The following is a 12,644-nucleotide window of genomic DNA, read 5'->3' as shown; positions in this document are numbered from 1 at the left end:
AAGACACGTGCGGCAGCAAGACTACACCCGCCGGAGAGACACAGCACCGCCTCCACGGAGACTTTCGTGAGCATCAGACGCGCCCTCTCTGCCATTTCAGCAGCGGCAGCATCCATCGACAAACCTCCTCTCGACAGCGGCAGCATCCATCGACAAACCTCCTCTCGACAGCGGCAGCATCCACAAACAAAACGCTAGCTACACCAGCAGCAGCAAGCTTCGAAAAACCACGGGCAAGAGGGCTGTGGGCTGAGGCTGCTGCTGCTGCTGCACACGGTGCACAACAGAAGCACCTGAGAAATTTACGCATGCGGCGTTGCCAGAGCTGCTGGTGACACGGCAAGAGCTGAAGCAGCACCAGAAGGCGTTGTTGCATCCGGAGTAGGAGGCAGAGACAAGAGATCCGCATTTGTGTCAGGCAGCATAAGCGCAGCAGCCCCCCTCAATGCTTCCTCTTGTTGCTGCTGCTGCAGCTCGACCTTGCCTGCGGTATCTGGCGTTCCCAAGATACACAACGCATCCAGGAGAAGCAGCTGATACTCCTCAGGCAGCTGGCTAGGCAGTTTGTTGAGACGGATGCAATGAGCAAAAAGCCGCAAGTAGGGCATGAGCATCTCCGAAACGAGCGCTTCCGCGTCGGGATGCCGACTTTCACACGCCAGTTGTGCAAACGACGAGAAAAGATCCAGCTGTACATACACCGCCTGGCTCCACTTGTGAATGTCGACCGCCAGCTGCTCATCGGCTCCCGACGCCCTCTCCGACGTCAAGATACGGCTAATACACTGTTGCAAATTACGCAAGATGTGACAAACTGCACTTCGCATAACCTCCACGCTGCCGCTCCCTCCTCCTGATGATGCTGCTGCCGTACCTCCTGCACTTCCGACAGGCAGCGCCTCCGGCACAAGGGCAGATAAATCGGGGGTAGCACAGTCAGCGGCAGCAGACGTCTCAGCGGCTGCCGCTGCCAACCGCTTTCTGCTGCTGCCGTTGTTGTTGCCGCTGCTGCACATGCCACTCCACACATCCGATCCCGAAGACGCCCCTGCTGCTGCAGCCGATGCGGGTACAACTGCAGCCGCTGGAGACGCTGAAGGGCTTGGCGTCGATGCACATGTGCTCGTGGAATAACTCGGTGATACAGCAGAAGCAGGCGCCGAGACAGCCGAGGGCGTTGGCTCCAACAGCATCTGCACATTGGCGCACGTAGTATGAAACACACATAGAAACATACATAGATACATGCATGCATGGAAACACACATAGATACATGCATAGAAACATACATAGATACACAGATACATACATAGAAACACAGATACATACATAGAAACACAGTTACATACATAGAAACACAGTTACATACATAGAAACACAGTTACATACATAGATACATACATAGTACACATTCATATGCACTGGGTGGGCACATGAGCACATGCGCGCACGCCACCCACGCATACAAACACGGACCCTCACGAAACAAACAAACACCTCCATACACGAACACCTTTCGAAAAGGCATGACAGGAGGCGCTGAGGCTTCAGCTTGTACTGCATGGCATTTGCTGCTATTGCTGCTACAGTTTCTGCTTCTGCCTCACCGTCGCATTGGCGTGTGTCGCCGGGCGACTTCTGCGACCACTAGATTCTTGCATGGCTTTCTCCCTCCGCTTATTTCTCCACTCCAAAGCTCTTTCGCGAGCCACCCGAAATCCGAATTTGCGTATCGTGAACATCTTGAGGACGGTTTTGCCGGATTCTGGAATGACAAGCCGATGGGGGCCCCCCCCAAGGGGCCCCTCCTCGTCGTCTGCCGGCGTAACAACCCACGCCTTGAGAGCTTCGCACCACTCCACTTGCGGTTCAGGAGGCAGCTGAGCGACCCTCTCCACGTAGTCGACGCGGCTGCTAATGCCAGAATACGCAGGGGGGCCCCCCGCCCCCGCCCCCGAGGCGCTGTCATTACACCCGGCGACCGACCCGACAGAGGGGCCCCCCCCCCCAGCGACAGCAGACACGAGGCTCTTTTTCTGCCCCACAGCTCCCGTGTCGCCAGCGATGTCTAAACGGTCCCTGCCGCCTTCCGCCTCCCGTGCAGCACTGCAAGAAGGGGCCTGGTTAGCGCCGAGGCAAGCAACCCCTCCACGAACGGCGACGCTCGACGAAACAGCATCGGCGGGATGCGCGCCACTCGCTGCCGCACCTGCACCTGCACCTGCAGCAGCAGCTGCTGCTGCCTCCTCCTCCTCCATCTCCTCGATCTGCTTCAACGCGCGTTCTAGGCGAGCGTTCGCAGCATCGTACTGAGCATCCAAGTGCGACAGTTGGGGCCGATTTAAGCCTCCCTGCTGCAAGCCCGTTCCCTGCCCCTCCCCGACAAGAAGCTTTCGACGTCGCTGTTGCATCGCCTCCGCCGCTTGCTTCCTCGTGAGCAGCGCCAGCTGGTGCGCCCTCCTAAAGCCATGCTTGTTCACCGTAAAGTACCGAATAACTCGACGACCGCCTTCGTGCCAGAAGGCACGCCATATCATTCGCGCGCCGTCGTAATACACCCCGGGAACCTTTGTAATTTCTCGAGCTCGCGCTGCTAAAATCTGAGGATCCGGAGGCTTCCCCCCCCCGGTGCTGCTGCCGGTGCTGCTGCCGGTGCTGCTGCTCCCCCGGAGGGGGGGCATAGCTTCCGAAGACGGAGGCGGCGAGACTGCGGAAGCTGCTGCTGGTGCAACTGCTGCTGCTGTAGATGCTGCTGCTCTAGCGTCTCATGTTTCACGGCTAGCTGGGGGGTGTCTCCCCCGTGCAAGCCTGCCGCTGCGCCGAGCGCAGCAGCACTCGGAAATCTCGAAACAAGGCCAGAGACACTTCCGCCAAGATCCCCTTGTTGCTGCTGCTGCTGCTGCTGCTGCGTCTTCACCTTCTTCCTTTCTAAAGCTCGCTCCTTCGTCTCCGTGGCTAGCTGCAAGGCATGCTCATGCCCGAACTTAGCGGCGGAGAAGTATCGAAAGCGTCGCTTGCCTGTTGCAGCGCACACCCACGATGCTCTCCAGCAATTCTGCTGCGGGTCGAACCAGACGCCACTGTACTTCTTCGGCAAAGCTCCCGAGGCAGCTGCTCCACTCCCCACTCCAGAGGAAGGGGTAGCCATGCCACTCAGCGCGCTGGAGCCTCCCCCCCCCCCTTCCGCAGAGGTCAAGGCGAGCCTGAAACACGTCGAGTTGTACGGCGCGACAGCAGCAGTGGCAGCAGCGCAAGAGGCACTGGAAGAGCTCTCCCCCCTCCCCACAGTACCACGCCCAGACACAGTCGCCTCAAGCGCAGAAACATTCGCGGCTGAAGCCTGCTGGGGGGGGGAGCTGCTGCTGCTCGCGTTGCAGGGCAGTGCATGCAGCAGAGGCGCACAGCTGTTAGACGCGTCAAACACACCCAGTGCTGCTGCCGCTGCAGCAGACGACTCCCCCCCCCCCACAGAAGCCAAAGGACCCTGAGCAGCAGCTGCTGCTGCTGCATTTGCTGCTGCTGCTGCATTTGCTGCTGCTGCTGCGTTTGTCGCTCCTGCAGGAGTGCTCCCTAGAGCAGCGGAGGAAGGCACAGTGCCGTCGCCGCCTCCAACTGCAGCATCCATCAGCAGAGAACTGTAGCCGCCAAAAGAGGCTAGAGTCGCAGCATCTGCCGAAAGCGCAGAGGGGACCCCTCCCCCCCTGTTCAAGGCTCCCAGCATCTGGTGGTGCTGGTTAGCGAACGCCAGGAGGAGCTGCTGACGCTGCAAGAGGAGCTGCTGCTGCTGCTGCTGCTGCAGAGCATCCGTCTGAGCGGCGCTGGTGCTCCCTGCAGCTTGCGGCAGGGGAGTTGGAAGTCTTGGAGAAGCAAGACCGACAGACAGCTGAGGAAAATGCGCAGCTGCTGCTGCTGCTGCTGTTGCTGCCGCTTGCTGCCCGATGTCGATAAAGGGCGTGCCCGCTGCTACAGCAGCAGCAGCAGCAGCTGCTGCTGCCGCTGCCGACACACCTGCGTGCTGCTTGCTCCCCGCAACGGCGGTTGGCGAAGAAGACGCGGAAGAGATCGTGCTGCAAGGCGGAGAAGGCAAGTCGTCGATCGAGAGAGAACCTAGCGCCATCCCCCGGAGGTAAGAGGCCATCTGCAGCAGCCGCAGCAGCAGCCACACCATAAGCATGAAAGGAATCTCGCCTCAGACAGCAGCGGCGACAGCAGCAGCACAACAACTCGCGTCTCCTAAAAGCCACGGAAGGCGCGCGTCTCCCTCTACCCCTATCCGCCCGCCCAATGGAGCCACTGCATGCGACAAGTTGAGGCGTTCTTCCCTCGAACTGCTCGCTTTGACGCAGCCTGCCTCGAACTTACCAGGGGGAGCTTGAGCTCGCCTGCCAAGGCGACTGCGGCAGCAGCAGCTCCCTGTTGCTCCTCCGTGGAGGCGGAAGCAGCCGCCGCCGCAGCAGACGACGCTGGACTGTCGGAGCTGCCAGCAGCAGCAGCAGCAGCAGCTGCCGCTTCCTGCTGCTGCTGCTGCTCTCCTGGCGGGGAGAAGGGCGCAGTCCTCCCCAGGAGAGGCAGCGAGGGGGCAGTCGCAGCCTCAGCCTCGACGGCAGTCGAGAAGACAGCTGCTCCCCTTCTACCGCAGTCTCCGTCAGGCGCATCCGTGGGGCACACTGCAGGGGTGGCTTGGTCTGCGTCGCAACTTTCAGTCATGATTGCCTTTCTCCGCAATCCGCTGCCTCCGAGAGAGGGAAAGAAGAGGTGGAAGCGGAGGGTGGGGAGCAGAGCGCGGGCGACCGCTACTGCGAGCAGGCGGGAAGAAGCAGGCTTCGCGTCGACCCCTTCGTCGTCGTCGGCTTCGCCAGCTAGCTAGCTAGCAGGCAGACGCATGCGCATGCAGAGCGAGGGGAAAACGCAGAGACTTTGTCTCCAAAGGGGAGAAAAAAGAGGCCCTGCGGCGGCTCAAAGCCGCCGCAGGGCGCTAGTCTTGAGGCGTGCAGCTCTAGAGAGCGCGGCGAGGTGAGTTTGGCAGTCGGAGGAGGTCGTTGAGTGCGCGCGGTGGTGTCAGGCGGAGCAGCACGACGCTCTGGGAGGGGCGGAGAAGCCTTGCTCCCTCCTGCCCTCGAACCGTGAGGAGGCGAGGATTGCGGGGGCAGTAGGCTCGCAGGAGGCAGCCTGCTGGTGTATGGCGTGCAGCCTGTGCGTCTGCTGTCTGCGCTGCCGCGAAGAAGCTGCGCGGAAGGGAAGGCAGGAGAAGGGAGGGGCACCCCGTGGTGCTGCGAGACGGGCTGCGGAAGAGTGCGGCTTTCCGAACTGCGGGGAGGCGCTAGCTCTGCTGCCAGGGGAAAAAGCAGACAAAAGCTCCAGCAGAAACAGCCGACGAAACAAAGAACGAGAATTAGAGGAGCGACGGAAGGCAGCAGGGGGCACGGCTGCGTGCAACACAACCCCCCGGCACTACCGTTGCTGGGCGTGGGGGTTAGGGTCTATCTGCTGGGAGAGCGCGCGTGTTTAGGCTACTTCCTGGAGAAATAAAGTCACTAAGGGTAATTGAACGCTAATTCGCTGCGTTTCTGGGCAAAAGAAGCCGCTAGATATGCCCGTTGTCGCGTTTCGGCAGCAGGTGGCTGCACCCAACAAAAGCGGTGTGGATGCTGTGTACTCTCTATGGAGGAATACTCTCAGCAGCGCTGGTGAGGACCACCCCCCCTCTCTGCTGAAGCGTGTGCGTGTGTATATATAGGTCCTCTTCCCCTCTCCTTTTGCTTATTCCTCAATTTGTTCCCGTAAAAATCCTTCTTTCAACAATATCCGCCAAATCTATTTTCGTTTATGGGGTAGGCGCCGCAGCGAACGGCACCCCCTGGCTATCCTTCGTGGCTGCTCCCCGCAGCAGCTGCGCTGCTTCCCACCCGCCGCGTATTCGCGCCGCTCTCTGACCGACTGACACAGCACCGAGCAGTGCAAAGTCTGCTTGCAAGTCCCCTCCCTGGCCCTCCTATTCGACACCAACGCCTCGCAAACCTTGCCTTCGGAGCTCGGAAGCAAGAAACGCCGTTTAACGATTAAATCCTGCACCCATGGACTCCCCACACGCCAGAAAAAGGCTTCCCTCGGGGACGATTGACGCCTGCCCGGCACGGCGAGAAAGATTTTCTGAGAATTCTTATTAACGCCTTCCTTAGAGCAACGCCTCCCTCGCCATTTGCATGCTCCTTCGTCATGGATTTGCCGCCACTACGCACTTCGCCCGCAGGTGAGCACGCTGCAGAGCTGTGTTTCATCCGGCGTAGAGACAGGGACCCCCGTCAAAGACACGGCACACACACGCATGTAGAAACACTCTAGCCGCTTTTCCTTCTTTGGCAGTCACTAGGCTCGACACGCTGCCCAAAGTCGGCAGCATAAGCGCCACCAAGCGTGGAATTGCCAGCCGGCGAGGCAGGCAGGGGTCACGTGCGAGAGGCTGCGCTTCGCTCGCGCGCACTGCCTTGCATCTGCTCCATTCAATTAGGCATTAGCAATAAACTAACCTTCCGAGTTCGCCCTCCGTAGAGCATGTCGACGGAGAGGTGAGTTCGCCAAAGCAGTGGAAACCTCGCACACTGTGGAGGCTGCACTGGCCCTCCAGTTGCGCCCTCCCAGTGTCTCTACTGTGCACCAGCGCGCACCGTAGCCTGCGATTTTCCTCGCGGCACCTCGAGACTATTTAGGGCGGAGGCTGGTGGAAGCTCCTTTTTCCCGCAAGACACAGCCAAAAGCATTCTACCGAGTTGTGTAGAGTGCGGGTTGAGGGGCCTTCTACGGTGTGTCAGCATGGACACCTTTAGCGAGGCGTTGGTGCGTGAGGCGCCTGCAAGCGGTGTGCACGCTGGCTGACACTGGGGAAGGCTTCTACGACTGAAAAAGCTGGGGAAGAGCCTTCCGCGAAGCCTTCGACTTGGCTCGCCATGAGCAGCAGGAGGCTCGCAGCGGGGGTCTGACGCTGAGACACGCGCGCTGTCGCTACAGCAGCTCCTCACACTCGAGTGGGTGGCAGCCCACGAAGGCCAAAGACGCACGGAGGACTGTGCCAGAGGGGGCAGACTTTTTGTTGCCTTGTCTGGCACCTCCGTGGCGGCTCACGAGGAGAAACGGTAGCGGTGGGAGGGGAGAGGAAGTGCAGTTCAGCTACTGCGCTGTGGGGGGAGAGGCGAGAGCAGAATCGCGAGGTTGCCTGGCGGGGTAGGTAGCGCGCTGTCGCGCGCGCGTGGACAGTGCTCTCTTTCTCTCTCTCTATATATACCTCTGTCTGCAGCCCAGACTAGCTACCTAGGGAGCCAGAGGCTGTACAGCTGCTCGCTACGAAATAGCGAGAGCCTTTTTTCACACAACAACGCACTCGAACGGCAGCAAGCGCAGCAGACTAGAGGCCAAGACCAGTCTTCCTGCCGTCCTTGCGACGAATCCCCTGATAGTACTGCAGCTCCAACTCGCAGTTGATGCGGTGCGTTTGTTTGGGGTCCAAGTGAGGCACTGCAGCCTGCGGAGGCAGCAAGACAACGGCACAACCGACTTGCTTGCTTGAGGCTGCCTCCCGCACGTTGCACGGGGCAGCTGGCAGCTGTGCAGCCCTCTCCTCGAATGCGAATTTCGCTTACCGGAGCCTCGCAAGGCGCAGAAGCGGCGACAGGATCTCCCTTATGACCCATGAGCTTCAAGAATTTTGTCTTCTTCTCCGAGTCTCCTCCGAACGACAAAACGTATCGGTTGGGATCCGCATCCGCCTCCTCCTGCTGCTGCTGCCTCTCCTGCTGCTGCTGCCTCTCCTGCTGCTGCTCTCCCAGCTTCCTCTTGCTCCACAGCAGACGCCGCTTCTCCTGAACGCTAAGACCAGAGCCGCCAGCAGCGGCCGTTGCTGCTGCGGCTACTGCAGTCACAGCTACCGCTGCAGCAGCAGCCTGCTCTTGTCGCTTCTGCTGCTCCTTCGCAGCCTCCCGCTGCCTCTTGGCCTCGTTCAGTCTCGCCAGCAGAGCGCTCAGATTGTCGGCTTCGAGCTGCTCTCTCTGATGCTCTCTCTGATGCTCGTTCTGATGCCTCTCCTGCTGCTGCTCTCCTGGGCAGCCGCTGCTCGAGTCAACTGCTCCCGGAGAAGGCGAACGTCGGGTCCAACGACTGCGACGTCTACCGCCAGGAGCAGCACTGCTGCTGCTGCTGCTGCTGCTGCTGCTGCTGCTGTTGATGGTTGGACTGCTGTTGTCTTCCCCACGCGCCTCGCTGCTGCTGACGCTTTGGGGGCAATTCTGCGTGTCTGCAGTAGGCGGCATGTGTGAATGAGAGAAAGACAGTGCATTCCTCGTCTTGCCTTCCAGTGACTCAGAAGCAGCAGCAGCACGAACACCCCCCTCTTGTTGCTCTCTACTCTTCCCGGAGCTGCTGCTGCTGCGCCTCTTGCTACCCGAGACTGCCTCCTCAAAGCCTCCCTTCGAGCTCTCAGCTGTCTTGGCAGTGCTGCTGCTTCGTCCGGAGAGGCTTTGCTGAAGCCTCTCTGGAGAACGTGACTGCCGTCTTTCCTCAGAGCTTGGAGGGGAGCAGCTACGGGGACGAAAAACCTCAACGCCTCCCTCCACCACAGATCCTACACGCAGCATCAGCATCAGCATTACAAAAGCAGCAGCATATCAGCATTACAAAAGTAGCAGCATATCAGCGCCCGCATCAGCCGTCAACAAAGGGATAGTGGTGAAAGAGCCTAAACGTCGTAGCAAATATGCTCGTGCATGGCAGGTTGCTAGCATCAACATGAAGTAGTTCCTGCTGCACACCAGCAGCAATTTTACTACACTGTCACTTGGTTGCCAACATGGGTAGGTAGGTTCGCATGGCTGACATTCCTAGAGCACTTGTGAACGTCTCCGTGCAAGTCTCTGTGTGCGTTTATCGAGGAGAATTCCAAACAAAAGCGTAAAAATCGAAGCCTGCATGCAGGATGCTGCATGCAGGACATGTCTTACTTGGCAGCAATCTGTAAACATGGGGATTTTCTGCAAAAGAGAGCGCCGCCTCCTTGGGAAGAACGATTCTGGATCGCCCCCTGACTCTCTCTCCGTTTACCAAAGTGCCGTTCACCGCTCCCAGTTCATGAAGCTCCACAACGGCTTCCTCTGTAGCCGCTGGCGCAGACCTCAGCAGCAGCAAGGCATGCCGCCTTGACATCGAGATGTGTGGTAACACGATGCTGCAGTTGGTATTCCTTCCCAGAGAGTAGCAGCTCCCTTCACGCAGGCGCCACTGCTGCACTGCGCTGCCGTCTTTCGTATACTCGACAAGAAACGTCATTGTCTCAAGTTGCTTCTGCCGCCTTTGCGGAGAGCTATACACTGCAAATCGTTGCCTCGCGGCAGCTGTCTCGCCAGAGAGGAGACGCGAGGCGGAAAGGCAAAGGAGGGCAGAGGCAACAGAGAGAAAAACAGCAGACGAAGTAGACAGCGGGCAGGAGCAGGTGTTGCTACGAAGGGCGGGAACAGTGAGTGAACTGCAGCCACAAGAGGGGGAGAGAGAGAGAGAGAGATAGACGAACGAATGGGGGTTCTGTTGTGTCGGCTGCTACACGGATGGCGGCAGTACCTCTCTCTCTGTGTCTGTCACTCTCAGCGCATAGTATGACTGGACTCCGTCTACATAGAGAGAGCAGTAGCTTCTTCAGCTGTTCCCCGAGTGGCAAGCACCGTCGCTCGCTGTTTATTCCCACCGATGCGTGCGCATTTAGCCACCTGCGCTGGTGCTGCGGCTGCTACTGTACAAAGCGCCTGAAAAGCGACAAAACACGAAAGACACCCAGAAGGCCGCAAGATGGCGACGCTCCTCCTCACAAAATCCCTCCTTATGTTTTACAGCTCGTTATGCTGCCGCAGTGTAGACGCTGCAGCCTGTGCAGCGGCAGACGTTCGGGCGGAATGCTGCCCTCCAGATGCGCGTCTTGCTACTGCGTTTTCTGCTGCTTCCAGGCAGCTGGAACGCCAAGCATAAGGACTAGGCTGCAGTGTCCTCTACCGAGGACGCCTGGAATACGCCGCAGAAGACGTGTTTGTTTGTGTCTGTTGCGGCAGCAGTGGCGGGGGTTGCAGAGGCGGAGGCTAAGGGCGGCGAACAGAAGAAGGGGTAGCGGCACGCGGTGCTGCAGCGAATCTATCCCTCTAGATTCTTCATACAAAGCTGAATGGCATTTATGTGCTGCAAGCTTGCTGCTGCAGCTGCAGGGGTTCCCGGAGTGGCAGCCGTTGCATGCTGCAGCATCCTCATTCAGCTGCCACACTGGGACTGTTTCCAGTTCGCTCCACGGGGGGGCGGGCTGATCTTCATGATCTTTTTGGGCTGAACTTGCTGCTGTTTCATCCAGTGTTTCTATGGGAATTTGCGGCTTGAAAGAAGGGCTCGTGTCATGGCCCCTTGTGCGAGCGCCCACTGCAACTGCTGTAGTGACACCCGGGCAACTTGAACCGCCGCGCACCCATGGACTCTATCTGTGACAGTCGCTAATATGCCTCATGTCTTTACTTTCGAGAGCGCTCAGTGTCTCAGGGGCTGGTGCAGTAGCAGAAGCAGTGGTGGCTCAAGGGGCAGTTCTAAGAGGAGCAGCACTACCGGGGCAAATCTTCTTGAGAGCGCCCAGGGAAACTTTTGCAGTCCACTAGGAAAACCCTTTTCGCCTCCCACCTCCGCCTACGCATGCGCCTCTACAGGGACCTTGCATGCTGGTGGTGTAGCTGCTTTGGGTAGGCTTCTATCTGTCGCCATACTTTGTGCGCATCCTTCGTACGCCGCGCGTTATACGGCGAAATAACAGCAAGTGCGCCAACAGGGGGGAACAGCAGCTGCTGCTGCTGCATTAAAATGAGCCTGTTGCAGCATTGGCGTGGCCTGAAGGCTGCCTGGGCGGCTTTGCCGTTTACGAACAAGCTAATATACGGTTCGTTCGTCTTCAATGGTTCCCTGATTATGTTCCTGCTGTTGCAGGAAAGCCGCAGCAGCCGCAGAAGCAGCCAGCTCTGGCAGGAGCACATGCAGCAGGCGGACAAGGAGACCAACGGCTGGCGCTGCTATGAGCTGGCGAAGCTCCTGAGGGAGCAGTGCCATGACGAGACGCTGTTGCTGCTGCACTTGCAAGACAAATCGGCTGCTGCCGTTGCCGCAGAGCAGAAGGGAGAAGCGGCATGCGCAACAGGAAGGGGGGAGGGCGAAGACAAATTCTGCCGCAGAGTGCTGCAAGGCCTTAAGGAATGCAAAGAACGGCTTTATGAGGAAATAGGCGACCGCATACCGCCCGCTATGCAGCCGCTGCCCCCAGTAGACAATAGGCCTAGGTGGCTAGTGGATCCTCAATGGTTGCAGCAGCAGCAGCAGCAGCAAATGTAGAGGGATACGCATTGCGCGGTACAGTAGGCGCAGTGAAACAGGCACTCTAGAGCGCCTCTGTCGTAGTGTAGCGTAACTGTACAAAGTCTAAGAGCGCCAGCAACCAGACTTGCTACTGCAGTTGCTGCAGCATCCCTTCGCAGCAGCAGCCACTGCTGCTGCTGCTGCCTTTTTGTAGCCGAAAAGCACAAAGGCGCAGCAGCAAGTGTCGAGGCAAAACAGCCCACCGCGCACTCATCGTTGTTGTACCGAATGCTCTAGCAGCGCGGCGGTGCCCCTGGGTGGTCGCCTCTGAGACGGGGCCCCTCAAGGGGCCCCCCCTTTTTCTCCCAAAGTTTCTAGACTCTATTAATGTGACGAGTAGTTCGAGGAAGATTTATGAGTGCGCCATTAACAGCAGCCCTCCCTGCACAGCGTCTTCTGGAGCACTTGTTGTTAGGTCTTGCATGCACACTTATCGCGTGCGGCACTGAAGAATTCTGCTGGAAAAGCCGATCGCAGTGTCTGTGCGCAGTTGTCGAGTCGCAGTGTGGGACGGGAAGAGGGGCAAGAAGGGCCCCTCCCGCACACTCCCGCCATGCATCCTACTACGTGCGAGTAACTCGCTGCTGCTGTATATCTAGAGGAGGCACAGCCACTTGCAGGCTTCAGTCCCTCCGTAGACGCCTATAGAAGGCAAAGGGTCGACCGCGATCAGCGAAGCAGCAGCGCAGCGCTGACACGCACACTGTCGCCTCGTCTTCAACCCTTCGCGCACCGTCTAGAGGTGCTGCTAAGGGGGCTGCTATTGTTGTCGTTGCTGCTAATGCTGACCATCAGCCTACGCCTTTCAGAGGCTACTACATGGGTTCTTGGCTGCTGAAGGAGGTGTGAGGCGGGAAAAGGAGTGGCATGCATGGCAGCATGCCCCGTGTTTCTGCATAGCTTGATTCATTGAAGTACCTCTATATGTATACAATGTAGGTAAGCTTAGGCATAGAACTCGCCGTTCCGCATTTTCCCTCCACGCCTTTACAAAGAGGGGGAGAGCAGTCTTCAAACCCCTGCGTGTTGCTAACACGCTAGTCCCCTTATTCTGGCACCAGCTCTGCAGGCTATTCGCGTATACCATCTAGCCCGCTGCCTAAGGGCCTCACTCATCTGAAGAGGTGCGGGCTAAAGAGAAGAAATTGTCGCATGAACCATTCATTCTCGAGGAACTGGATGTGCGCGGCTCTACCGATGAACGAGTCGAAGGACCTATGGAAAGCACCGGC

The 12,644-nt window shown here is 58.6% G+C and overlaps 3 protein-coding genes across 3 annotated transcripts; 1 reads left to right on the top strand and 2 right to left on the bottom strand.

Annotated features, from left to right (window-relative positions):
- Positions 1-302: 302 nt before the first annotated feature.
- LOC34622870 (spidroin-1) lies at positions 303-4,707 on the bottom strand. Its single transcript, XM_026335812.1, has 6 exons — positions 4,363-4,707; positions 3,545-4,138; positions 2,777-3,310; positions 2,229-2,600; positions 1,608-2,120; positions 303-1,193 (listed from the first exon to the last, which is right to left on the bottom strand). The coding sequence occupies exons 1-6, from the start codon at positions 4,705-4,707 to the stop codon at positions 303-305; spliced, it is 3,249 nt and encodes a 1,082-aa protein (XP_026191597.1).
- Positions 4,708-7,399: 2,692 nt separating this feature from the next.
- Positions 7,400-9,312, bottom strand: LOC34621480 (uncharacterized protein DDB_G0271670). The gene is made up of 3 exons (XM_026335811.1): positions 8,988-9,312; positions 7,635-8,611; positions 7,400-7,516 (listed from the first exon to the last, which is right to left on the bottom strand). Exons 1-3 carry the CDS (start codon positions 9,310-9,312, stop codon positions 7,400-7,402), a joined length of 1,419 nt encoding a protein of 472 aa, XP_026191596.1.
- Positions 9,313-10,866: 1,554 nt separating this feature from the next.
- LOC113146944 lies at positions 10,867-11,388 on the top strand. The gene has a single exon (XM_026335810.1). It carries the CDS (start codon positions 10,867-10,869, stop codon positions 11,386-11,388), a length of 522 nt encoding a protein of 173 aa, XP_026191595.1.
- Positions 11,389-12,644: the final 1,256 nt, after the last annotated feature.

The sequence above is a fragment of the Cyclospora cayetanensis genome, unplaced genomic scaffold, assembly GCF_002999335.1.
Source record: "Cyclospora cayetanensis isolate NF1_C8 unplaced genomic scaffold, CcayRef3 CcayRef3_contig_81, whole genome shotgun sequence".
Lineage (NCBI taxonomy): Eukaryota > Apicomplexa > Conoidasida > Eucoccidiorida > Eimeriidae > Cyclospora > Cyclospora cayetanensis.
The sequence above is the reverse complement of the archived record's forward strand: the minus strand, read 5'-3'. Positions and strand labels throughout refer to the sequence as shown.